Raw genomic sequence first — 27514 nt, forward strand, 5'->3', positions numbered from 1 at the left:
ACCATCAGTGCTATTGGTCTAGTTGGTCTTACTGGTATCGTTGGTATCCTACAGTCTTCCCAAACCCTAATCTCATTCCGGAGTGTACCTGTCGTCTGATTCCCAACAAAGTTAATGGTTCTGCTGCCATTATACTCGACCACCCATAACATGGCCTATCATGCTTTTTATGTGCAAGGGCATGCTACATTTGAAGTATTTCTCCCTTGGAAATCTAGCTAATAATGAATCTGGGTATTGTACTAATCGCCATAATTGTTTGCCTAGTAAGGCAAGATTGAATTCATGGATCATCATGAATCCTATCCCTCTCTATTCTCATGATTTGCATAGTTTTTCCCATTTTACCAAATGTATACCTTTTTAGGCAGGTTTGAACTACACCAGAACCGTGCAATGGCACTAGCTAAATTTTCACATGTCTCTAACGGTAGTGGCATAGTCGATATTACATAAGTAGGTAGAGCCAATAGGATATACTTTATTAGTACTTCCTTTCTTCCCGTTGTTAGCCATCAGCCCGTCCAGCCATTAACCCGATTTTGCAACCGATCCTTCAGGAAATCAAACAAGTTCCTTTTCAAGCCACTAATGTCCTCAGGGATACCAAGATAAGTTTTCATCCCCCCTTCCTTATTTGTAATTCTCGTTGAGCTTTTGACAGCCTCCTTCACATTTTGAAGTACGTATCTTCTTACCAAAAAACAAGGATGATTTTTCAAAATTAATACTTTGTCCAGAAGTTTTCTCATAAGTCTTAAGAACTTTCATGACTTACCTTGATTGAAAAAGCTAACGAACGCTTAAAGATAAAAAAAAGACAAAGATCTCTTGAACACAAATCCCTTCTTTGGATATTTGATGAAAAAAACAAATACTTTTATTGTTGAGAGATTTGTGTAATTGTTGATGCCAATAGGTATTTTGAGGGTCTCCAACGCATAATTGACAATATACATCATCTTCGCTTCCCAGAAAATATCAATAGGTAATTTTGATGTTAATATGCCGTACTTGTGTCGATACGTACTGCATCATGGTTTTAGTGACAAAAAGGTTTTAATTTTCAAACGATGTTGATTTTCTTTATTTTCTGGGATTATATAATACTCTAATTTCAAGTTCTTTTCTGAAATTTTGGATAAAAATTATGAATTCTCTTTTAGCACTTGTTCCTCTTTGATCAACTAGGATCTTTAGAGCTTTTATTCCTTTCTTTGTTGAGTAACTTTGAAAAGTTTATAAAATGTAATGAAGACTCCATCCTTGACTCGGTATTCTTTGAAGAAAGTTGTCCTTTCTTTGTTGAGCAATTTTGAAGTTTATAAAATGTGATGAAGTCTCAAACCTTGACTCGGCATTCTTTGAAAAAAGTTTAACAAAAAATAACAGTCCCAACTAGTTCGATTGGACTATATGTTAAGCAGAAACCGATCACCTTTGATGCGCCAGTTTCTAGTTTCTGATTTTGATGATCTAAATTAGATGTTTATTGGGTAAAAATGTTAAGTTTTGTTAGAGTTTTGTTTATGATGCACCGTTGGTGGTATGCAAGTACCGTATTCCACACCGTGATGTTAGACCACCTCCGGTTCCAAATGCAGAGTTTATAGAGTTGGTAAGAACCCTTATGTGTCACATTATTATTGGAAGGTCCATTTATGTTTCTCTCTCCTTCGTAACTCATCTGAAATCTGATTTTCTCTTTTTCCTCCAAACTCAATCTCTTCATTTTCTCTGTCAATTCTTATTTCGATCTCTTTCTTGGTTAGGGAAATCCTCCTCCAAGTCCAACTTCTCCGGCCGCCAATTGACCGGCTTCGGTTTCGGCAGACCCAAGACAACAACCTCCTCCTCCTGCCACAGCTCCGCTGCAGAAGATGCCCTCCAGAGCCTTGATTTCGAGCTTCGAAGCCAAGCTCAGCGGCTCCAACTAAACCAGAGCAGTTGTTGGAGAGGGTACTGAACCATTGGTCTAGAACATTGGTGTAAAGCATATTTTATTTCCTTCTATTCTCGTTTCATTATTCTGGCGTGGGTTTTTGTATGTCAATGTCATTGTAGATGCTTCAGAAGCAGAGGAATTCAGTGAATTGGCTTCAAAGGCCCTGAACTCACTTCCTTATGATTCGCCTGGTCAAGCCTTTGTTGCTTTTGAGAAACCCGCGGGTGTCCCTGCTGTTGGAAAGTTTTCTAACACATTAACTTTTGTTGTTAAGGAGGTACATGTTGCTTTTCATTTCCATCTAATTATTATTTATTTTCTACATAAACGCTGAAGGTTGTTCAGAGGTACAAAGGAAAGCAATGCATTATAAATGTGTTTGAAACAGGTTGACCTAAGCACATGCGAAGCAGAGGACGATGGGGTAGAAGATGAGTATCAGCTGGAGGATCTTGAGGTTGTAGCTGCAGATTACATGGTGAAGGTGAGCGTCTCCAATTTCAGGAATGCATGGGAAAGCATGAATGAAGAAGATGAGCACGTAGACGAATATGGGCTTGGCGAGAGAGAGAGAGTTTGGGAGAAGCTATGAAGGCTGTCATCGATCTTAAGAACCTTCCATTGGAGCAATGAGAAAATTAATTATACTAACAAAGTTCTAAACTTCTTAAATCATAAAATTAAATGTTAAATTATTCATCAGAACCCACAAAGGATTCTAACCATTGGATTTGCTCTTTTTTTTTTTTTTTTTTGTCATTGGACTTGCTCTTAGTGTCTTAAATTAGAAAGGAGTAAGGAGTAATTATGCAGAAAACAACAACAATTATTGATAGGTGCAGAGGGTAGGACAATGCACTATTGGCTCTCAGGTCTAATCCAGGAGGTCCCAACATGTGGCCAATGTTTAATGACTTTATTACCCTGAGATTATTGGTGTACCCTAATCGTACTAATTAAACAAATGTCAGTAATAATTGAACGAATAGTGTCAATATAGCTAAAACTATTGATAAACTTATCTAGTGTTCACTTTATCACATTTGTAGACGACTAACTCACATGGGCTCATCTTACAGTCTAGTCTCTGTTCTCTACTTGACAATATTCATGCTAAATCCCTCCTACTAATTCCTTTTAAAGAAGCGACAAAAAATATTCCTCATTAGGAGAATAATCTTTCAAATTGGTTAATGTTATCCATATTAATTGTTTTACTCCAACTAAAAATAAATGTTTTACTCCAACTAAATTTTAATTACTCAACGATTCTTCTGGTTCTATGTATGGACTGCATGATTCAAATAATTGACTGGCTTTTTAAGCCTTTTCAGTTTTACCATTAACTGAGAAAATTCTTGTGGTGTACATAAATAAGTAAAAATCAAATATTTCATATAAACATAAAATGGGATTACATACTAAAGGATATGAATTTTATTGGTAAATTTTTTTTGTAGAAGTCTATCAAATTCAAAACCATTACCGCGCCTAAACGTTACACTCCCAAAATCTTCAGACAAGAAGGGTTTGACTAGTCCAAGCAAACTCACTCATGGGACCTTTTTCTCGATGTTATATCTACTCCAAAAAAATAGAGAATCTCAGTTTCAAAGTTGTATTTTGGCTAAAACCATTGTTTTGCAGTCTTCGAGGTCTTGTCGTCCTTTTATTTGCACGCCTTGATTTTAATATCGTCGCATTCGCATCATTTGGGAACTTTGGATTCTTGGTTCATCGAGGCATTAAAGTCTGTGGCTATCTTCTTCTTGAAAATAGTTACAATGTCATCTTGGACGGTTAAAAGCTTCATTTACTATATACAATTAATGGTTTTTATTTAATAATCCCATGTAACATGTATGTAAGTGTAAGCGTACTTGCCTTTAAATATAACAATACAAGTAAAAGCTGCAACATTTCTGATGCCCACTCGTTTGTTATAAAATTAACAATCACAAATATTTTACTGTATTCTTAAATTTAGTTAATTTTGTTTTATCATAATCATTATTGATTCATCAACAGCTGTTAATATTTTCTACTTTCTGTTCAGGTTCCGAAAAAAACTATTTTACATGTAACAGAAAAAAAATCATGCACATGATAGAGATAGAGATAGAGAGAGATAGAGATAGAGATAGAGAGAGATAGAGAGAGAATTGCTATAAAAAAAAATCACTTTGTTCTAATTTCGTAACTAAATTCAATTTGTGACAAGATAAATAAAAAAGGCATTTATGGTCTCTGTCGTGTATATATATTTACATTTATGTAGTCTTCTCTAGTCCCGTGGTGTAGTAGTTAGTTACATGAGCAACATCAACTTCACTTAAAGTAGGTAAGTCCGATCTTTCCTTCCTCTCTTGTTCGTTAACTACTTAACTTAAGATGGCTAAGAAGAACGGAACGTCGTGGCTCACGGCCGTGAAGAAGATTCTCTGGTCACCCTCAAAAGATTCCGACAAGAAGAGTCACCAGAAAGAAGCTGATTATAACAAGGTTTAGTTCATCTCTCTGTTATTATCAGAATGTTGTGTATTCATGGGTCTTGAGATTTAAGCAGAATTTTTCGAACTTCAGCAGAAAAAGGAGAAGAAAGGATGGATTTTTCGTAAGACCAAAGTCGAAAACACTGACTCTGTAACCGACACGATACCTAAGGCGGAGAAAGAAGAGAAGGACAAACCAGCGGTCGCCGAGGTCGTTAAGTTAACGGCAACTCCAGGTTTTATAAGACGTCATTGGGCTGCCATTATTATTCAAACAGCTTTCAGAGGCTACCTCGTAAGTAAACAAAAATCATGTCTTATTCATTGTGTATTTTAATTTATTTGAATTTTTGAACAAACTCGTGTTATTAATTTCTTTTGTCGAAATACTGTGTAATTTATTTAAAATACTAGTTAAAATCCGTGAATTTTTCATCTATTTTAAAAGGCAAAGAGAGCATTTGGGGCATTGAAAGGGATAGTGAAGCTACAAGCATTGGTGAGAGGTCATAATGTTAGAAACCAAGCGAAACACACTTTAAGATGCATAAAGGCTTTGGTTCGAGTTCAAGATCAAGTGCTTAGTCATCATCATCAACAACAACAACGTTCAAGAGTCTTATCATCATCACCATCATCAAACTGTTATGATATCGAAGCAAGACGTAATTCAATGTTTGCTGAATCTAACGGGTTTTGGGACAGTAAAACATATCTTCAAGACATCCGTAGCCGTAGATCTCTGGTTAGTGATTATAATTTTTGAAAATTCGAACTTTATTTATTTTTGTATTGCTGAGACAAAATGTTTTCTGGTTTTGCAGTCAAGGGACATGAGTCGATGCACCAATGAATTTGTGGTTAACCAAGAAGAATCACAATCGATTTTGCAGAAGAGATTAAAGATTGCTATTGAACGAGAGAAAGCACATGCACTTGCTCTCTCTAATCAGGTATTTATTAAATTTTTAATTACTGAATTATTTTATAGAATATTTTGGATTTCTATTAATTAGAAAAGTTACACCTTCTCACAGTCTAATGAGATTGATAATTTTCTTTTGGACTTTTATTTTTGCCAACAACATGAATTAAAAACTTAAGACAATTCGGAAAACTAAATCCGTGTTACAAAATCTACTAATATAAATTGTGACAATTGCATCTTGAATATTTTGTGCTAATTACATGTTCTTATGTTGTTAATTTTATGGACTTTACAGCCATAAATCTATGTTTTATAGGGGTTATGGTATAGTTTTGTGTAGATATTAAGATGTGACCGGTCACGATGATAGGAACAATATGTTACTTAACTTAAATTTATGGCTGTATCTGTCATGAAAACAGATTAAAATTATGTATATTAATTTCAAAATGAACAAATTAGTGTAATTTTTACATATTAACAAGGATAAACTATTTCTAGGGTGTGACAGGTAACAATCATAAGAACAATAGAAACGGATATGAAAAAAATGAGTAGAAATAAAATTTTAGGAATGATGAGGAATGATAGTTTCTTATCAAAATTAATGAAGAATTGATTTGTTCTATAATTCTCTATAAATAAAGGAACGAAGAAGAATGAAAAGGAAAACATATTCCTCATGAATGGTAAAAAATTTAAAGAATGTTTAGTACCATATTGTTCTTATGATGGTTACCGGTCATATTCTATTGTTCCTATGATGGTTACCAGTCACACCCTAAGAATAGTTTGTCCTTGAAATTAATATACATAATTTTAATCTATTTTCATGACAGATACAGCCATAAATTTATGTTTTATAGGGGTTATGGTATAGTTTTGTGTAGATATTAAGAATAGTTTATCCTTGTTAATATGTAAAATTACACTAATTTGTTCATTTTGAAATTAATATACATAATTTTAATCTGTTTTCATGACAGAGCACGTACTAACGTTTTTGTTTTTGTCGTCATATGAAAGATTCGGAGTCGCTCTTACCGGAATCAATCAGCCGGCGACGACAGGGAGCTTCTAGAGAGAACAAGGTGGCTCGATCGATGGATGGCTACAAAGCAATGGGACAACACAATCACCATTCCCACAACAAGAGATCAAGTAAAGACTCTTGAAATGGATACAAACATAGCCACCACGACACACCATCATAAATCGTATCCAGCGACTCCACCGTCGTGCAGAGCCACTAGAACCTTTGGGATAAGATCAGCTAGTCCAAGGATACCCTGTTCTTCGCCTTCTCCGATGGTTCAGCCGAACTACATGAGTGCGACTGAGTCAGCTAAGGCTAAGGCACGGACTCAGAGCACGCCACGGCGGAGACCAGTTATTACGGCGAAGAAACGGTTGTGTTATGCGGAGGAGGGGAGTGTGAGGAGTCCGAGTTTGAAGAGTGCTTATAACGTTTGTCTTTGTGGGGAACATGAATCGGATTACTCTTGTTGTTACGGTGATGGGCTCGCCGGAAAAGTGTCGCCTTGTTCTACAAGTGATCTCCGGTGGTTACAGTGAGAGACCTTTAGTTTTGTTTATTGTGTGTTTGTAATATCAACGATCGTTAAATTTTTGCTTTGTTTATTGTTCCTTGTGCTACAATCTGAATTAGATGACATTGATTCAAACGTTTTAAGCCTTTATCTCAATAGAAGGTTCCAAAGTTCACTCTTCAATATGTATTTCAAGCTGCTCGATATACCATTTGGCGTGAAAGGAATGCAAGACGTCATGGAGATAAACCCTCTTCATCAGTACATAGACTTATACATTTGCTGGACAAGAACATAAGAGACAGATTCACCACAATTCAAAGAATGGGAGACAACAAGTATGAAGAAGGATTAAGGTTTTGGTTTGCCAGAAGGAACATAGGCTTATAGGAAAATTTATATAGGCTTATAGGAAAGGTTTTGTTATATATTTCAAAACAAGATGCATTTGATGTAAACCAAAAGCTTTTTGATTTGAATAAATTTAACATTTAATTCAAAAAAAAGACAGCGATTAGTAAAAATATGTTTCAAGTGCAGCGTTTCCTATTTGGATTAGTGTTATGATGAGCTATTGGAAGTGAGAAAGACAAACTTAGAGGTAACATGAATTTAATTCATCTGCTTCTCTCAAAGCTTCTGCCATTGATAATGCCAAATGGCGGGGTTGTCCATGGGCGGTCAGTGTCCAAAACATAATGAGCCAAACCAAATAAGAAACGGATTAAACTAGACTAATAAGCCTAGTTTATGTAGAACAAAAACGGGTTGGATCCCATGGTTATTGTTCGGCATCGTCATGTAGATCTCTTACCTTTGGAACTTGGATCGCAAGCAGAAAATTAACATCACAATCTTATCTTTTCACAAGCTCCACACGCCAATTTTCGACTGTATCTTCATTAATTGTCATCATCGAATGTAACATATATATATATTCTCTCTTTGATCTTCATTCAGCTTCAAAAATCACCTTGTTACACAATTATTATTATTTTTACTTGATACATGACAAGTTGACACATTTCCTTTTTGATGACTAATGTGTTCCTTTCTTTTATACACCACCAGATAAATATCACACACAATGTATGTTTGACTTTGTCCAGACTTCTTGAATCAGACCAGACCTCTCATACTCCCATCATACAACATTTGAGTTACGCTTAAGAGGTGTGGGTCTATCTGGTGGTGCGTTATTCATCATTTGCTAACAACAAAACGAAACTGACAATGAAAACTAAACCGCAAAGACAAAGACATCAAAAACAATATGCATAGCCATCCATCTTCATCAATAACAAACTATGTTAATACATAACAACCTCATGATAATTACATAGAGTATGCAACTAATGCACACAAGTCAACAAACACAATTTTCAACAATTTCATAGAGATTGGAATATCACTTATCACTTAATAGAAATGAAAAGCAGAGAAGAAAATAATGTCAGAGATTCTTACGCGAAAGATAACAGAAGATCTCGATTCATTTTGAGTTGAACTCAAACACTAATTTCTCTTGCCTCTTGGATTGACTTTGAGAACTCTCAAATTTATGTTTTTCAAAAATTTTAAAGAATGATATTATACATATTTAGCAATGTTTTCTTATTTTTTTCTTAAAAAATGTATACATATTCAGAAATGTTTTTCTAAATATACTTATAATTTAGATTCAGCTTCAGGAAGGCGTCATGCATATTTAGAAATATTTTCCTAAACTTTTAAAAAATTAGGAGCTTTTTAAAAAAATTATGAGAAATGTTTTGAAAACATATTTATTTATATTTTAGTCAGATTATTTTTATAAATCATAGTTTCAAAAATAAAAAGAAAAATAATATCGATGGTATATGCAATTCCAATTCCGATTCAAACTCATGTTTTAATTAAACAAGTTATATTTTTGAGTAATTTTTCTAGAACAAAACTTAAGTTCACTAAGTTCACCCCCTATGGTGAACCTTTAAATTCACCACATCTTCTATCACAAATCAAATTACCACATATATAAATATATAAAAATATTTTTTTTTTTAAATCTAAAAAAAATAAAAATAATGACACCAATTTTAACGACGTTAACACCACTAAAAAAACCCTAAATCTTAAATTCTAAATCCGAAACCCTAAATCTAAACCCTAACCCCTAAACCTAAATCATATACCCTAAATTCTAAACCCAAACTCTAGACCCTAAACCCAAATTCTAGAACCTAAATCCAAATCTTATACCCTAAACACAAATAATAGACCCTAAACCCAAACCGTAAACCCTAGACCCTAAACCCAAATCCTAGACTCTAAACCCCAAACCTTAAACCCTAAAGGAACAACATCAACATTAACCCAAACTTTTAGGGTATAGATTTTGGGTTTAGGGTTTACGATTAGAGTTTAGGATCTATGGTTTGGATTTGGGTTTAGGATATAGGGTTTGGGTTTAGGGTATAAAGTTTGGTTTTAGAGTATACGATTTGGGTTTAAGATTTAGAATATAGGGTTTGGGTTTAGGGTTTAGATTTAGGTTTTAGGGTTTAAATTTAGGGTTTAGATTTTAGGATTTAGTGTTTAGAGTTTAGCTAACGGCGTTAACGTCATCAAAATTTGTGTTATTTTTTTTTTTATTGTAGAATTTTTTTAAATAAAAATGTAGATTTTATTATTTATCTAGGTGACAATTTGATTGGTGATAAGAGATGCGGTGAATTTAAAAGTTCATCGCAGGGAGTGAACCTAAGTTTTGTTCATTTTTCTCTTTGGTTCGATGCGAATTTGGATTTGGTTATTTGTGATATATTTATAGAACTAGAAAATGATTGAATTAAAGTGTGAGGGCTGAAGATGTATCTTTGTTTTGAGTAAAGTTATGGTGATAACTAGATATCTCCATATCCCTAACGCATTTAAATTTTGTTTTGTTAGGATGCATCCCCTAAGAACATGCACGGCACATTGTTGGCAATGTGTATAACTTTCAATAAAATATTAAATCGTATAGTGATGATATGTTTGTACGCCTTAACTATGAAGTGTATACAAATAAATTATAAATCACCGAAGAACGTTTCAAGTGATTCTTCACTCGAAAAGACATGTATAGTGGATTTGAATCATTAGGTCTTTAATTTGTGTGTTTTTAGTTTTGTTAGACGAAATAAAATATTTAATCTCAAAGCTTTTGAAGCAAAGACTCATCAACCGCTAGGTTACAAAAGGTCCAAAAAGATACTGTTTAGCATAAATTCTATAGTTTCCATCCTCTGTAATGTATAAAACTAAGGAAATTGATATGGTGGTTTCTTACTATTAAAATAGTTATACAATATCTTTTGCAAAGAGAAAAGCCTTTAGCAGTTAGATAAGAAAGTTTGGATTAGCAAGTTTTAGTGGAGCAAGAAAATATTACAACTAAGAAGAGAAGTTGATTGGAGTATGAATGAGTGAGTATTATAAAGCCAAGTCAGAGAGAAAGAACAAATTTTAGATTTGATTCATTCACAAGATGGTTCAACTACCACCTACCTCTTCTTATAGTGTCTCTAGTTACTAGAGTCTAAACAATTTACTTTATTTCATCTTTTTCGTATTATACTTTTTGTCAACTTTTCATATTATACTTATACATATATTTATTTTAATGTTTTGTAACTGTGGTGTAAATCTACATCCAAAATTAAGAATCCTAAAGAAAAATAAAAAAGCATTATCGTTGTAACAATTTAACACATTTTAAATTTATATTATTAATAATATTTTTATTTTAAGAAATAATTTTTAATTCCCTATATTTTTAACTAAAACATCTTATGTTAGTGGAATAATTTTGGAGCCTTAATGATGACTAGACGAAAACAAAACTCAAAAAATTTGAGAAAAACAAATACTAGCACTGTTTTTTTTTTTTTTGGAACTCAATACTAGCACTGTACAAATGGAATATATAAGAAAATATTCTACGATTCTCCAATTAGTTCTCTTGCTTGCACACTTTCGCTACTACACCTTTGGAATCTGTATTTTAATTTCTATGAGAAGTCACCAATCTTTTTTTTTTCTTTTTGGTTCTCTATCTTAAAAAAATATATATGAAAATGTCTATTCACCATATTCCTATGATATATATACTTCTTTTTTTTGTAACTATGATATATGTACATAAAATCACGAAAACTCTATAACTAAATGTCCAAAAATATCCACAACCACACGTTGTTGTTTTCCCATTTCTTTATCTTTTACTTGACGTCTCACATCTCTACCAATTTCTTACCATATATTATGTAGAATATGGTGCATATCATATGTAACCCTCGGGTCACAATTTCCCATATCTCTCCATAGATTCCTCTTCTCAACTCTCAAACATAGATAGAGAGAGAGAGAGAGAGAGAGAGAGAGAGAGAGAGAGAGAGAGAGAGAGAGAGAGAGAGAGAGAGAGAGAGAGAGAGAGAGAGAGAGAGAGAGAGAGAGAGCAAATAAGATAAGGCGAACAACCTCTCACATAATTCTCTCTTCTCATATATTACAATTTACAAGAGAGAGGGAGAGAAATACTTGTCGATATAAACTAAATTCAAGTTCATGCATGGGTGCGATGAAGACAAGATCAGCATCAGCGGGGAGATGGGTGAACGAGGTCGTGAGTTTCGTTGTGTTTTGTCTGTTAGACATCATGGATTATTTGCTCTGTCTTCTCTACAAAACAGCTGATTTTCTCCTCGAAGCAGAGTGGAAGCCTTGCTATTGCTTGTCACCCAGGAAACTCATCACCGCAAGTCGAGGGAACATCCTCTTATCTCATAACAATTGTGAATCCAAGATCCTCACTGTTTCTCCTCTGCAACAACTTAGGTATTAATTTTTTGGGAGAAATTATTTGAAAATAAAATGAAAAGACATGTCATTTTACTTGGAACAAACGTGGCTTGTTTGTCCAACAACAACGTTAGAGTCGAAGATTCATGTCAATATGTTTTGTTCTCATTGCAATACTAATTAATTGTTGACAAATGCTATAGAAAAAGACTTAAATTTATCTTACACACACGTATTAATCCCTTTTGCATTTTCAAGAGAATAATTCCATTACTAATTATGACTGCTACTAGGGATTGAAAATAGCATCCATTTTTTATTCGGTTTACTAATTTAACCGGCCGGTTTTGCATGTAGCGGTCGTTCCAAGATTGAGCTAGAGGAGATCTCTGAGACTCTTTATTCTCGTCCTTCTCTTCTATCAGACCTCTCTAAGCTCTCTGTTAACGATCTCACAAAATGGGTAGTGAATATGACTCGGTCACACTCTGATTGTGGCGAGATCAAGATAAGTAAGAAAAGAAGGAAAACGATGAAGTTGAGCTTCACTGTCGTTGAGATGCTTCAAGGCAAGATCAGACCGCAGAATTTGAGCCGACAAGTCTCGAGATGGTCGGATTGTGATTGTGGATTTTGTACTTGTTGGAATTCAACTTGTGTCAAAGATCAGTACCTTTTTGTCAAAACTCAGTTCCCTAAAGGTAAGATATTCACATTTTCTATAAATAATACCACAAAAAGTAAAAAATAAATAAATAAACAGAAATATATATATATATATATATATTTCTTTTCATATTTTCTCAAAGGGACAATTATCAAAACCAAATATAGAGATAGCTATCTTAATCCCATGAATTTTTTTTACTCAAAACCAGGTGAAAATTTGAAAGTTGGTAAATTTTGCGTTCCATATAATCTTATTTTAAAAACGAGATTCTATATTAATGATTAACCCAATGATATAGTTTATTTAAATATGTGTGCAAAATTGCCGAGTAATCTCAAACATTAAAACTATTTAGTGACTTTCAATTTTGAACATTTTCATAGGTAATAGTGGGAATGAAGACGTGTTGTTCATCCACGGCTTCATATCTTCATCGGCGTTTTGGACAGAGACGGTATTTCCAAGGTTGTCGAAATCCAAGTATAGACTATTTGCCGTAGATCTCTTAGGGTTTGGGAAGAGCCCTAAGCCTGCGGATTCACTCTACACGATGAGAGAGCATGTGGAGATGATCGAGAAATCGGTATTGCTTAGACACAATGTGAAGTCGTTCCACATTGTGGCTCACTCTTTGGGTTGCATCTTGGCTTTTGGTTTAGTCGCTAAGCACGGTGGTTCCATCAAGTCACTAACCCTCCTCGCTCCGGTTAGTTTGCATTTAATCCTTACAAACATAATACGACTTTATGAAAAAATAAATAAATTAGAAATTCTGCGCGTAAATAGTTTTTTTTAAATGTAATGGTTGTTTTACATAAATGCGATTAAAACATCAGAAAAAGTATTAGAATTTAGGAAACCTGGAATATAACCGTAAAAATAATACGATGGTTATAGTAATATATGGTATGTCAACATCTATGGTATAATTTTCAGATTATAATAGCAATCTTACAAAAGAACTTGTTGAATTAAGTTCTATATTATCATCTACAGTTTTTATAATTCAGCTGAGTAGCTTACTCTTTATTAGTTTAGTTAAAATGGCGTGGTAAAAGGTTTTTCCTGTGGACTTGCGTTCTCATCACATTTATTTTAGTTATTAATTAATCAATTCAATATAATTTTGATTTTGGTGAGTCCAAAAGACAATACGCATTCGTGAATCATAACCAATCGTGGTACTACGATTAATATATATGTGTACGCTTTTCTGAGATTTGACACGTGTGCATCTGTGGCGAAGCCGTACCATCCGGTGCCGACGACGGAGGCGGAGCCAAGGCAGTACGTGATGAAGAAGGTTGCACCACGGAGGATTTGGCCGCCCATAGCGTTTGGAGCGTCGATGGCTTGTTGGTATGAACACATTAGCCGTACCATTTGTCTTCTCATCTGCAAGAACCATCGTCTTTGGCAATTTCTTGCCAAACTCATCACCCGTAATAATAGGTATCTAAGCTTTCATTCATATTAAATTAAATTAATGAATGAAAATGTAGAGATAGCGTAAGGTTTTCAATTAAAAGTTACATCAAATAGCTAGCCAGTATATTGACACAATGGGAAAAATAAAAAATACTTAGGCAACCTAACGATGAAGAGATGAGCTAAATATTATAAGCTAATACTAAGTTCTAACCTACCGAACCTATTAGTGTATGGAGCATTTTGAATGTTACTTTGATATGTGTCATGCCAACATATAGTATAATAATTATCTCTATTCTATATATAGTAAATATATTTAACTCTAGTCTATCTATGGTTGGAGTTGTTTGGAATAATAGAAAAAATAAAAACATAACTAACTAAATTAAATTCAGAGAAACTGAAATATGTTAAGCTATTTCTCTATTGCAGGACAGTGAACTTTCTAATAGAAGGGTTTATGTGTCACACGCATAACGCAGCGTGGCACACTTTACACAACATAATATGTGGAGTAGGGAGCAAACTGGATTCGTATTTGGACATCGTACGAGACAAACTGAAGTGTAATGTCGCCATCTTCCATGGAAGAGACGATGAGGTAGTACCTGTTGAGTGTAGCTACAATGTTCAAAGTCGGATTCCTCGAGCACGTGTTAAGGTTGTTGAGAACAAAGATCACATAACTTTAGTTGTCGGAAGGCAAGTGGAGTTTGCTAAAGAGCTCGAGGAGATTTGGAAGAGTTCTTCTTGCTAAAACCAGGTTGTGGATACTATCAATTGATCAATATATACGAAGGAAAAAAAAATAATATATATATATATATATGAAGGGGGTTTTTTTTCACAAAAATTTAAGCGAAAGTCTTTTGACTGTTAAGTACTGAATATTTTATGTTACTTAGCTATTATTTGTTGCGAGTTGGGAAAGAAGAGTAATAATAATTTTACTATGCGTATTAATATTATTGTGATGACTTGCTTATGTGAAGAACCAGAGAGTTTAAATCTGCCGCTCCCTCCATTTTTGTTTTCTTTTTTTGTTCAAAGCCATTACACTTCAGAGAATCTTTCTGTGGTCTTTGCCAAGAGTTTGTTTCACTTTCGTAGGGTGAGAACTCCGAATGGTTTGATCTTCTCTTTGCATTTCTTGGCATTGCCACTTTAAAACTTTACATTTTGATTTTGTGTGGGGGCAAAATAAGCTTAAGGTACCCCTATCCCACTATTACGTGGAATCGTTTATAAGATCTGCAACTGTCTCTAGAGCCACTAGACTTTGCTACATTAACAGAGCTTTCAACCTACAATCACTAGACTTTGCTACATTAACAAAGCTTTTAACCATTATAGATCTACCATTGCCAACCAAATGCCATAACCCTCTCCACATAATAAAATCCCTTATGCTTCTCCAAACATACGAAGTGATAATTATACATGACAGTCTGATTCATTCAACCATAACTAAACCATAGTTTTTGTTTGCCAACCAAAAAAAAAAACAACACTAGAAGTTAACCTTGCAAATTGTCTGATTTTCGTTTCACCTCCAAAGAACAATGTGGAGTATTAGGACAAGCGGAATTCGAATTATTGGTTTTTTCTCACCTGTGCTTGCGTTTGGATGGTGGCATGTTCCTCATGCTGCTGCCTCCTCCACCGCTGCTTCTGCCTCCACCACCACCGCTGGTTCCAGGACGCGATTTCCCAAACGCTCTCATCTTCCTTCTCTTCCTATCTTCCTCACTGTCAGACTCAGCTCCATGCTCTCTGTCTGCATTAGTAGCTTCTCTCTCCAGCTCGTCCCATGTCTTACCCTTCTCTTCCTCTGATTCTTCCTCCGAGTCTTCTTCTTCATCGTCCTCTGACTCAACCAGTGAAGCGCTGTCTGAATCCTCGTCCTCTGACTCAGACTCAACCTCCACATCTGAGGCCTCATACTCTTTGTCTGACTCCTCAGAGCCACCAGATTCTGAATCGCTTCCATCCAAGTTCAAAAACTCCCATCCACCTTCCTCTACAAAGCTCTGTGGATCATCAGTGATTGTCTTGAGGATCTGCCTCCAGTTCAGATTCAGTTTGCTCTCGTAGTACTTTATATCAGTAGTGTCAAGCCATTCCTTTATCCCTTCTAGAGAAGTAGTGGGAATAGAGTCAACCCTGAGAACATCTTTCTTGAAGTCCTTGAAGATTATGGCCATGTCAAAGTTCTTCTGCCCAAACCCAACTCTCTCCAGATTCACAATCTCAATCTCACTCAAACTGACCACAAAAAAGGGCATTTCAGTGATCTCTACAAGGCAGCTGGAGGTCGGGATGATGAAAGCGTTTGTCTTATGTGGCACACCATAGAACCCAAGCTCTCTCAGTGGCTGATCAAACTCAAGGTCCAAACTTGCAAACTGAGGTTGTTGCCACATATCATTGACTCGGCTTGCAAAATGATTGAAGTCCATGTTGATCTTGTTTTTCCTAGCCCTCTCCCGCTGCTCTTCATCAATCTCGTCTGGGTCATAGGCTGATCTCCTTCCACCGCCTAAGGATTGCACAACATCCATCACCTCAACATAGAACTGGACGTCCTTTGTTTTCTTGTTTGCTACCATGATGTGGTTGTGCAGGTGAAAATGCAGGACGGTGATCATCTCCCTCTCAGCAGGCTGGAAAAACGCATGCTTAATGTTTCCAAACAGGACATCCACCCGCTCATTGGGCCTAGTTGTAGAATATCTGAAACCATTGGCATGAGCTTCGAGTGTTCCAGGAATCCTCTTGCGACCGCTAAACTGTGGACGGATCCATAGATCAGACAACCTGAGAGGTTTGAACTTGTTTCCTGCAAGCTGAAGCTTCTCTTGGGTCACCAGTGTTGCCCTTTCGATTCTTTCCGACTCACGAGCATTGACTTGCCGTCTCAGGGTCTTAATCGCCTGAACCACTTCACTGCTATGCTTTGAATCCTTGGACCGGAATGAAACCTCCTTGAGGTATATAGCTCCCTGGTTTTTCAAAGTGTTAGAGTCAGGAGGGTTGAAGGGTGTACCGGGGACATTGAAAATGATACGGATGTAGTTATTCTGGCTGCTCTCATGCTGGTTTGATACTGTTCTGATCGCTGATACATGGAACGGAACCAAGCTACCATAGATGGGTAACAGTAAAGCCTCGTTCTTCTGATCAACTTGGATCATCAAATCCCTAGGCTGAGGCACATCATTAACGTTCTTGTAGGCAACCATATCAGTGGAAGTCTTTGCAGTAGACCGGCGGTCTCCAGAACCGGAACTGTCACCAGCAAGCCTTCTGGCAGTCTCTTCATTTTTCTGGCGTGCAAGCTCTGCCTGGTGCTGTTTCCGCAGCTCCTCTTTAGACACCACATGATCATCTGATCTAAGAGCTGTTTTTGTCATGTAGTTCTCTGGTCCAGCGGTCCTTGCCTTCTTCCTTGGCTTCTCTTCTTCTTCCTCCTTGAATGAATAAGCCACATCCTTGACAGCTTTGGAGCACTTTGTAGTCAAAATCTCAGGATTCTGATCTTTAACAATAACAGTATCAGCCAGTAATAGCGAGAATTTCTTGTTCTTGCTGCGGCTCTCCTCCTCACATTCCAAGTTCTGGAACCCAAGAGACACATTAAACGCCATCTCTGATCTCAACACTTTATCATTCTTCGCATTAATATTCAATCCAGACTCTCTGAATTCAAGACCGATACCAGTACCAGCAGATTTGGTTAGCTTGTCAACCAACTCAGGAGCTTCCTTTTCAACCACGGACAGGGCAGCTTGATAGATAGTATTCAACTTAGTTCCTGGCCTCAGAGCATTAATAGCAGCCTCATGTGCCTTGAGAAGAACTTCATAAGCCTTGCTCTGGAGAGGAGTTGCATCTATTAGGTAAGTCCTAGCGACATTGGAGCAATAGCTATTGTACCGAGCACCAACAGCGCATATAATGATGCTCGCTGGATCATAAGTGAGCAATTCATCATCACTTGCAGCACTAGGCTTCAGATCAAACTTGCCTCCACTCTGAAATATGGGAGGGTAGCATATGTCAACATTCTCTGCCTTCAGCTTCACATTGGCTTTCGTTGGCTCAAGTATTGCTTTCTCGGTGACATCCATCAACGAAGAGTGGGTGACATCTTTCTCCTCATCGATAATATTCTCAAGTTTAGGAACAACAACATTCTTCATCACGCTGTAGGCTAGATACGCAGCTTTCTTCACATTAATGATCTCAGTTCCGTCTTTAACAGCAAACAGATCAGACAACCCCGCAGTGATATCCACAAACTGAAACATTGCATTCTTTAGCCTCTCAGTCCACGTCTCCAGAAACTTACCTTCAGGAGCCTCACGAGCAATGTGTCCCACAACTTGAGACTCCTTTCCATCACCAACAGGTAGATCACGGATGGCACGAAAAATGGCATCCATCTGCCCTGTTCCATCATCACCTTTAGCCTTCACATGCATAACAACATCAATCCTCAACTCATCAAGTGCAGGCTTTTTCACAACTTCAAGCAGAGTTGCCTTGCTCTTGCTGCACAAGAAATGGATCTTCTTCGGCGTGAAAACCATGATTGTATCAGGAAACTCATACCCAAGAAGCCAAATGTTCAAAGCCGACGATTTCAGGTAGCGCAGATCATCGGAAGCAGGAGGGGTAGCTACAGAAAGAGCGTCAGCAGATCCCCAAAGGTCTTCACTGTGCTGATTCCAGTGTGCATACAAGGCTCTTGTGCGTGAGATGAAGTTCTTGACATCAATTTCGTAGGTGTTCGCAGCTCTTGGAGGCGCTCTTGGAGGCAGGCCAGCAGGAGCTCGTGCGTTACCGTTTCGAGAGTCTCCCATCTAAAGAGAGCACAGAAGAAACTTATATGAGAAATAAATTGCAATATATATTCAGAAACAAGAAAAGTTATCATAAACTTGTGCACATTACTTGGTCACAATCTATCATATACGTGAACAAGAAAGCTATCATAAACACGAGAGACACACACAGACTAAAAGCTTTCACAAATCAGACTCAATGCATGACAAAAAAAAAAAAAATGAAAATTTCGTAAACTATTTCAAGCAACAGAATCATCAAGGTTACAGCTTTTACATACATCTAAAGAGAAACAAGAAAGAGAATCTCACAATCAAAGCAGTCATTGTTCTGTACAATTTAGGGTTTCATAGATTGAAGTTGCAATATATACTCCGAAACAAGAAAGATAGAATCACAAAAACCTAAAGCTTTCGAAAATCAAAGAGTCATTGTTCTCTTCAATTTAGGGTTTCATAGATTGAAGCTTAGATTCAGAGCGAATGCCACTAATTTCACAAAAAAACCATAAACAAAAATAGAGTAGAAAACAAACCCACCTCGAATCGAATCCGAGATATCCCAAATCAACGAAGAGACGCGAACAGAAGCACGCCGCGAAACCCTAGAAACCGAATAACGAAGAACAAGACGGTTAATTTACTGGGAAAATGCAGCGAAATGGAAACAGATCGAGTGAGGAAACATGATTTTAGACGAGGATTCGAATCAAAGAACACGAAAAGAGATTAGAACAAGTTGAATCCGAGATTAAAACGAGTGAGAAATCGAAAAGGGAAAATCAAGGAGATACTTACCCAGAGGGTTTGATGACGGAGGAAAAGAACGTGGTAAGCTCTACACGACGGCGATAAAACGAACAAAAAAGCTCCGGCGAGGCGTAAGAGAGAATGAGACTAAGAGCTATAGAGAGAGAGAGAGAGAGAGAGAGAGAGAGAGAGAGAAGGAGGGAGGGACCAAAGTGGCTACTCTGCGAGGCTATTCTGCGAAAGGGGAACATTTTTATTTATATAGTAGAGGGCAACAACGAACGGCCCATTAAGGCCTTAACGAATAACTAATAAAGCCCATCATGTTGAGGAGGACCTGACTCAGATATATGCACCGTTGAATTATCATTGTTTTCTTCTTTTCCTTACCAAAACAAAGATTCTTAGTTATAATCAGAATTTGGAACATTTTATATTTTAAAATAAAATATGGAACATTTTAACAAAAAAATAAAAGGTATGAAAGCATAATAACAATTGAAGCTATTTTTATAAAGTTGTACACATGAATTTTAAACGACCGAGTCTACGTCAATATTTAAAAAAATATAGAATATAATGCAAGACAAAAATGAAAAATCAACATGAGAAATTGATTAAAAAAAATTAAAATTATGGGAATCAATGAGTCTAGAAGAGAAAAATAATAATAATGTCGGTGTTGTTTCAACAAAACTAAAGATTTTTTGGCCATTTTTTACTTTCGCTATTTATAATTAGCAGAATACATGATTTCTAAGTTGTTAAATTTCCTTTTAAGCACAAAATTTCATATTTTGAAATATTATGGTTTACATTCCATTATTTTCTAGATACATTTAATGAGGTTTTCTTCCATTTGTAATTCTAATAAATTTTGATATTATTAATTATTTTCATTACAATCTATAATTGAGTATAAGGATCATGTAATAGAATATTATGAAAGGTACATGTGGTTATAGGACAAAGAATGAAAAGTAAACCAACTTAGACATAAAAATAGAAGAAAAATAAATAATACTAATAAAATATGATAAAATCATAATTCATAATAATTTTGAAAAGAGATTAGAAAATATGAGATACGTGAGAAAGAAAATACATGAATATAAATAGATAAGAAATTGATTAAGAAAAAACATAGTTATGGTTAGACTAAAGAGTAGTATTAAAACAAAACTTCATATAACAATATAATAAAATAAATCCACAAGTGATAGAATAGAATTTTCTTGTAAAAAAAATATAAAAATAAACCCATAAATAGATGTAAATCATCTTTTAAACGGAAACAAATATTTTTTTTTTGGTATGGGATATGACAAAATAGGCCCACCTAAAGAAAAGCTCAAGTTAGTCTACTTAGATTTGATTGGTACGCTGACGAATTAGAGAAAGGTTAAAAAGAATTCTCATTGTATTCAATTGGAATATTCTTGTCTTTATAATGTACAGTACGTTTGGGCTGAATCATCATCGTATTCGTAGTTTCCTTACATATCAGAGCAGCATTGTCTAAACGATTCAGTAGATCTGTGACAACCTCCTCAAAATCTCATGTGAGTTCTAGAATCAGAGATTCCTTTGTGTTTTTTAGTTCAGAAAGCTGAAAAAATACTCTCGTGCTTGTAATTGAACATTTTTTTTCCAGAAAATTCTTGTTGATTCTCTCCATATATAATTATATTTGTAGCAGAATGAAGGCTCTTATTCTAGTTGGAGGATTCGGAACTCGATTGAGACCGCTTACATTCAGCATTCCAAAACCCCTAGTTGATTTTGGAAACAAGCCCATGATTTTGCATCAGGTACGGTAGGTAGCTTCTTCTCATTATGATGCATCCATTCTCTGAATCATACTTTTTGGTCGATGCTTAAATTAAATAGATTGAAGCTCTAAAAGCTGCTGGAGTTACTGAAGTTGTATTAGCTATCAACCACCAACAACCAGAGGTACTACTACTATTCATTATTTATTTACGCTGTGGTGTAGTGATGATTCTCATTGTGTTTATTTATTTTATTATAAGGTGATGTTGAATTTTGTGAAAGAATATGAGAAAAAGCTTGAGATGAAGATCACCTTTTCTCAAGAAACCGAACCCCTCGGGACAGCAGGGCCTCTCGCCTTGGCTCGTGACAAGCTCATCGATGAATCAGGCAAACCCTTTTTTGTGCTGAACAGTGATGTTATCTGCGAATATCCACTGCTCGAGATGATCGAATTTCACAAGAATCACGCCGCTGAAGCTTCAATCATGGTGACCAAAGTAGATGATCCTTCTAAGTACGGTGTGGTGGTTATGGAGGAGGAAGGTAAAGAAGAATCAAGAGTTGAAAGTTTCGTTGAGAAACCAAAACATTTTGTAGGGGACAAGATCAACGCTGGGATATACCTCTTGAACCCGTCTGTGCTGGACATGATCGAGCTGAGACGGACATCGATAGAGAAAGAGATATTCCCTAAGATAGCGTCAGAGAAGAAGCTTTACGCCATGGTACTACCCGGTTTCTGGATGGACATTGGTCAGCCAAAAGATTACTTAACAGGGCAGAGAATGTATCTCCGCTGTCTAAGAAAGAATGCCCCAGAGGAGCTTTTCGCGTCGTCGGGAGATCACGTGATCGGGAATGTTATGGCGGATGAGACCGCGGTTATAGGGGAACGATGATTGATTGGTCCAGGATGTGTGATTGCATCCGGTGTGAGATTGTTTGGTTGCACTGTTATGCGCGGTTCTCGGATCAAGGAACATGCTTGTGTGTCTGATAGTATCGTGGGGTGGGATTCAACCGTTGGAAGTTGGGCTCGTGTAGCTAACATAACGGTTCTCGGCAAAGATGTTCACGTTGCTGACGCAGAGGTTTATAGCAGCGGGGCTTCTATCCAAGAACAAATCATATGACTTAATATATGTCCAGAAACTATGATTGTGTGTTTCTTCTTGTTTACTATATGATCATCATATAATAGAATCCTTTTGAACCTTTGTGGTTTTCAATTACTTTTCTTTCTTTTTCAATGGTTCTTATTTGACACTATTCTTAACTCAAAATGGACTAAAATCGCTCTATTATGGCTTTATTTAGGTTCCAATCTTTGTAATATCATCAGTGGCCGAAGAGCTATTTGCGTACACAAACACCATACGCTAGGGGCTGTGCTAGCATTCTAGCAACGATAAGAGAAGACAAATACTTCTGCCAATTGCTTGGTTGATCACTATATGAGAACTTTGTTTGGAAGATGAATCAAATATTATATGGTTGTAATGCTAATGCTCTTGAATTAATCAAATATTATATGGTTATCTACTGCTCTTGTTGCATAGCTCTCTCATCAAAGCAAATGAAACGCTTGCTATTCAGCTAAATATTGAAGTTCAGAAATCAGTATTGATTGCCTCTAATCACTGAGAATGTTTACTGCTCTTGCATAACTCTCATCAAAGCAATTAAGATATCACTTCCGTCAAGTGTCTACTGCTCTTCCATAGCTCTCATCAAAGCAAATGAAACACTTGCTACGGCTAAATACCGAAGTTCAGAAATCAGTACTTCATAGCATTTAATTACTGAGCATGTTGATACATATTTTTCTTTCACTTCTTTTCATAACTCAAACTCTCTCGTAACCTTGCCTTTATTTTTTTTTTGAAACTTTTTAATATTTACTTATTTAAAAAATTTAAACCCCTCTCCAAAACTCCAACTATTTAACTTTAAACTGATAGACGATTCGACAACCGACAATAGTACCTGTCTTATGAGGATCTACGCCTAAACTGCATCACCTGAGCCGTCCTATGAAGATCTACACCTCACCAGATTTACTTGCACCATGTTGAAGATCTCTTGTAAGCCTTTCTTCCGTAGTCTGCATAATTGTTTAATAAATCGTTTTCTGCGGTACTTGAAACTTGGATTTCCTGTAATCTGCAATAAATTGCATAGTCAAAGGTTCAAACCCCAGATCTAGGTGTAGAAACATTTAAACATTGACCACTAGGCTACGGTGCTTCCACATACGACATTTTTCATTTTCAAATGGTTATTTTAAAACAATTAAAAATAATAATAATTAAATAAAAATATTAAATTCGGTATATCTTTAGGTGGGATACCCAAACTTGAGTATCAATGAGGTTGCCTATTCATCCTATTGCCTAATTTCAAACTTAAAAACTAAAGAAATTCGCTATAATAATCTTTTTTAATTTTTTGTCACAAAAATAGCTTTCAATGAAGAAAATGACCAATATAAGTTTTATTAAAAGGTAAAAATGTAATTAACTATTCTACATTTAAGGTTTAGAGTTAAGGGGTGTGATTTTGGGAGGGTTTCGAATTTAAAAGAAAAAAAAAATTTCAAAAAAAAAAAAAAAAAAACTATTTTAATCATTTGTTTTCTTGGTGGCTATTTTTGTTACAGAAACTTAAAAACACTATTTAAAAGAATTTCCCTCAAAAAATTAAAAAAGATGTATAGCTTATTGATATATACTACATTCTAAAAAAATCTCAAAGAAACTTCGAACAAATGGACAACCACTACTTTTGCAAACATCAAATAAAAGTCAAAAAGGTTATTTTATGTTCTAGAAGAATTTGTCGGAGAGATATCTTTTTCTTTCTCGTTTCTCCTTTTTTTTTTCTTTTGGAAAATTTCTCAGTAAAATTTCTCCCATGGAGTGTTTAGGTGCAATCTTTGTTGGATCCAGCTTGAAAGTAGCTTGAAGAAGAAGCTACCTAATCCTATCTAGTTATGGATATCTATTAGGATTAGGAAAATATGAATTTGTGTTAATCCTATTAAGATTAGGAGTTAGATAGTCATATATATATTGAGGCATATTGAGATGCATATGTGTGACTTTTGATATTGTGATTTGTGAGTTGTGAGTTTGATTAATAAGAGAAGGACTTCTTATTGAAAGCTTTGATTGTGTGCTTCTATATTTTTGGTATCAGAGCCATATATAAAACCATCCGATTAAATCATCCGACTGTGATACTACGACAGCAACCATGGCAGAAAGCAAAGAAGACGTACCCGGAGTGATCAACAAAGAGAACGGCCCTGCCTCCATTAAATTTCCTATGCTAACTTCTTCAAATTACACTGTATGGGCCATGAGAATGAAGATAGCTCTTAAGGTTAGTGAGGTCTGGGAAACAATAGATCCTGGAGCTAAAGATGAGAAGAAAAATAATATGGCAATCGCGTTTCTGTTCCAATCCATACCAGAAGCTCTAATTTTACAAGTTGGGGAGATTGATACAGCAAAAGGAGTATGGGATGCAATAAAATCAAGACATGTTGGGGCTGAAAGAGTAAGAGAAGCTAGACTACAAACTCTAATGGCTGAATTTGATAGAATTAAGATGAAAGATGATGACACTATCGATATGTTTGCTGGAAAATTATCTGAGATATCATCAAAATCAGCATCATTGGGAGAGATCCTAGAAGAACCAAAACTTGTAAAGAAATTTCTTAAAAGTTTGCCAAGGAATAAATATATCCAGATTGTTGCTTCCCTCGAGCAAGTCCTTGACCTGAACACTACAAGTTTCGAAGACATAGTAGGCAGGTTAAAGGCCTATGAAGAAAGAGTATGCGCGGAGGAAGAAGAAAAACTTGATGATCAAGAAAAATTAATGTATGCGGCTAACTCAGGATCAAACTATGAAGGTTACAACAACAATTATGGAAACAATCGTGGTAGAGGACGTGGTGGACGGTCATCATGGAGAGGACGAGGTCGCGGTCGTTCCAGTAACTTTGAGAGACAGAGAGAGGCGTACAAACAAGGACAGGGACAGAACAGAGACATCTCTCATATTACATGTTTCAAGTGCGATAAACTTGGTCATTACGCATCAGAATGTCCAGACAAGGAGTTGAAACTCCAAGAAGCCATTGAGAAGAAGGAAGATGATACACATGAGGCTGATGAATTGATGATGAATGAAGTAGTATATCTAAATGAAAGGAAAGTAAATCCAAAGAGTTTTGAGACTAACCTGGAGAACACGTGGTATCTCGACAATGGCGCAAGCAATCACATGAGTGGGAACCGACTATTCTTTCAAGACCTTGATGAAAGCATTACTGGCCAAGTAAGATTTGGAGATGACTCGCGGATCAATATAGTAGGAAGAGGCTCCATACGTTTTACATTCCGAGGTGGAGAGAAGAAAATCCTTCACAACGTATATTACATACCAAACTTAAAGAGTAATATCGTTAGTTTAGGACAAGCGACTGAGGCTGGCTGTGAAGTTTGTATGCGAGACAATACTCTCTCGTTGTTTGATCGATCAGGAGAGTTGATGTTGAAGACTACAAGATCAAGCAACCGTCTCTACAAAGTGACCTTACACGCTGAACAGGTCCGTTGTCTGCAAGTAATAACCAGTGTCTCGTCTACGTGGCACGCACGTCTCGGACATGTCAACATAGAGTCGATGAAGCTAATGATCAACAAGGAACTGGTCCTAGGTATTCCCAAGCTGAGCATCGACAAAGAGACCTGTACGACGTGCCTACGCGGGAAACAAGCTCGATCTTCATTCCCAAAATCAACGACATATCGAGCTTCAAAACCTCTAGAACTCGTCCATGGTGATCTATGCGGACCGATCACACCGTCTACACCGGCCAAGAAGCGTTATGTGTTTGTTCTTATCGACGACTACTCACGCTATATGTGGACAGTGCTGCTAAAGGAGAAAAGTGAATCATTTGAGAAATTCAAAAATTTCAGGAAGATTGTTACGCAAGAAACTCAGACAGAAATCAAAACTTTCAGAACGGATAGAGGGGGAGAGTTCACATCACATGAGTTTCAACATTACTGTGATAAACATGGCATCAACAGACATTTAACGGCACCCTATTCACCTCAACAGAATGGAGTGGTTGAAAGGCGAAACCGAACTCTCTTGGAGATGACAAGAAGTATCTTGAAACACATGAATCTACCAAACTATCTATGGGGAGAAGCTGTAAGACATGCTACCTACCTGATCAACAGGGTAGCAACGAGGTCTTTGGACGGAAAAACACCATACGAAGTGCTTAAATCACGGAAGCCAAACCTCAGCCATCTTAGAGTATTCGGATGCGTCTGCTATGCGAGGACTGATACGATAGGAAGAAAGAAACTTGATGACAGGTCGAGAGCACTAGTACACCTCGGAACTGAACCTGGAACCAAGGCTTACCGGCTTCTTGATACCACAAGCAAGCGTATAGTGGTCAGTCGTGACGTTTGTTTCTTGGAAGAGAAAGAATGGAACTGGGATAAGACGGTAAACGATGAAACAGAGGAGTTCTCTGTGATGATAAAGGGATCGAACGATGAGCCGAGTGAAGCTGGTGAAGCTACGAACGAGATCCCAGCTACCGGAGAAGCTTATTCTGATAAAAGTAATGAAGAAGAAGATGGTGAAGACGTGCAGCCACAGTTGCGAAGATCAACGAGATCAACTACAACACCAACCTATCTTAATGACTATATACTACTTGCGGAAACAGAGTGTGAGCAGTTACTAATGATGATCAATGAAGAGCCATGGGATTTTACAGAAGCTAAGGAATTGGAAGTCTGGATCGATGCGTGCAAAGATGAAATAGCTTCTATTGAAGCAAACCACACATGGGACCTGGTTGAAGTGCCGTCTGGAGTAAAACCTATAGGCCTTAAGTGGGTTTTCAAGATAAAACGTAACGCTGATGGAAGTGTCATCAAATACAAGGCACGGTTGGTGGCTAAAGGGTATGTTCAGAAGCATGGTATAGACTATGACGAAGTCTTTGCGCCAGTAGCACGAATTGAAACCATACGTTTGATCATTGCACTTGCAGCTGCAAGGAATTGGGAGGTTCATCATCTTGATGTGAAAACAGCCTTTCTTCATGGAGATTTAAAAGAAGAAGTGTTTGTTACACAACCCGAAGGATTTGTTATTGCAGGAAGGGAGAAGATGGTTTATAAGTTAAAGAAGGCACTTTATGGCCTAAAACAAGCACCAAGGGCATGGAATGCAAAACTCAATACTATCCTGC

The 27514-nt window shown here is 36.4% G+C and overlaps 3 protein-coding genes, 1 long non-coding RNA gene and 1 pseudogene across 7 annotated transcripts; 4 read left to right on the plus strand and 1 right to left on the minus strand.

The window, feature by feature from the left end:
• The first annotated feature begins 1624 nt into the window (after positions 1-1624).
• Positions 1625-2650, plus strand: LOC106385572. 2 transcript variants are annotated; one of them, XR_002656913.2, is made up of 3 exons: positions 1646-1959; positions 2065-2222; positions 2334-2650. It is a non-coding gene; the product is annotated as an uncharacterized LOC106385572 (long non-coding RNA). The 2 variants fall into 2 exon arrangements; XR_001277220.3 differs by having other exon boundaries at positions 1625-2222.
• A 1453-nt stretch (positions 2651-4103) lies between these two features.
• On the plus strand, positions 4104-7065 carry LOC106385573 (protein IQ-DOMAIN 16). Of its 2 annotated transcripts, none has more exons than XM_013825482.3 (5): positions 4104-4447; positions 4529-4732; positions 4886-5182; positions 5262-5390; positions 6392-7065. In XM_013825482.3, exons 1-5 carry the CDS (start codon positions 4337-4339, stop codon positions 6938-6940), a joined length of 1290 nt encoding a protein of 429 aa, XP_013680936.1. In that variant the 5' UTR covers positions 4104-4336; the 3' UTR covers positions 6941-7065. The 2 variants fall into 2 exon arrangements, with proteins under 2 accessions (XP_013680936.1, XP_013680937.1); XM_013825483.3 differs by having other exon boundaries at positions 4532-4732.
• Positions 7066-11200: 4135 nt separating this feature from the next.
• LOC106384074 (probable lysophospholipase BODYGUARD 3) lies at positions 11201-14850 on the plus strand. Its single transcript, XM_048750944.1, has 5 exons — positions 11201-11775; positions 12097-12440; positions 12793-13115; positions 13656-13861; positions 14273-14850. The coding sequence occupies exons 1-5, from the start codon at positions 11510-11512 to the stop codon at positions 14595-14597; spliced, it is 1464 nt and encodes a 487-aa protein (XP_048606901.1). The 5' UTR covers positions 11201-11509; the 3' UTR covers positions 14598-14850.
• A 382-nt stretch (positions 14851-15232) lies between these two features.
• Positions 15233-19684, minus strand: LOC106388535 (FACT complex subunit SPT16). 2 transcript variants are annotated; one of them, XM_013828627.3, is made up of 3 exons: positions 19486-19684; positions 19228-19292; positions 15233-18705 (listed from the first exon to the last, which is right to left on the minus strand). In XM_013828627.3, exon 3 carries the CDS (start codon positions 18703-18705, stop codon positions 15448-15450), a length of 3258 nt encoding a protein of 1085 aa, XP_013684081.1. In that variant the 5' UTR covers positions 19228-19292; positions 19486-19684; the 3' UTR covers positions 15233-15447. The 2 variants fall into 2 exon arrangements, with proteins under 2 accessions (XP_013684081.1, XP_022555012.1); XM_022699291.2 differs by lacking the exon at positions 19228-19292 and having other exon boundaries at positions 19486-19673.
• Positions 19685-20772: 1088 nt separating this feature from the next.
• On the plus strand, positions 20773-22463 carry LOC106388536 (annotated as a pseudogene).
• The last annotated feature ends 5051 nt before the right edge of the window (positions 22464-27514 follow it).

The sequence above is a fragment of the Brassica napus genome, chromosome C3, assembly GCF_020379485.1.
Source record: "Brassica napus cultivar Da-Ae chromosome C3, Da-Ae, whole genome shotgun sequence".
In the NCBI taxonomy this organism is placed as follows: Eukaryota; Viridiplantae; Streptophyta; class Magnoliopsida; order Brassicales; family Brassicaceae; genus Brassica; species Brassica napus.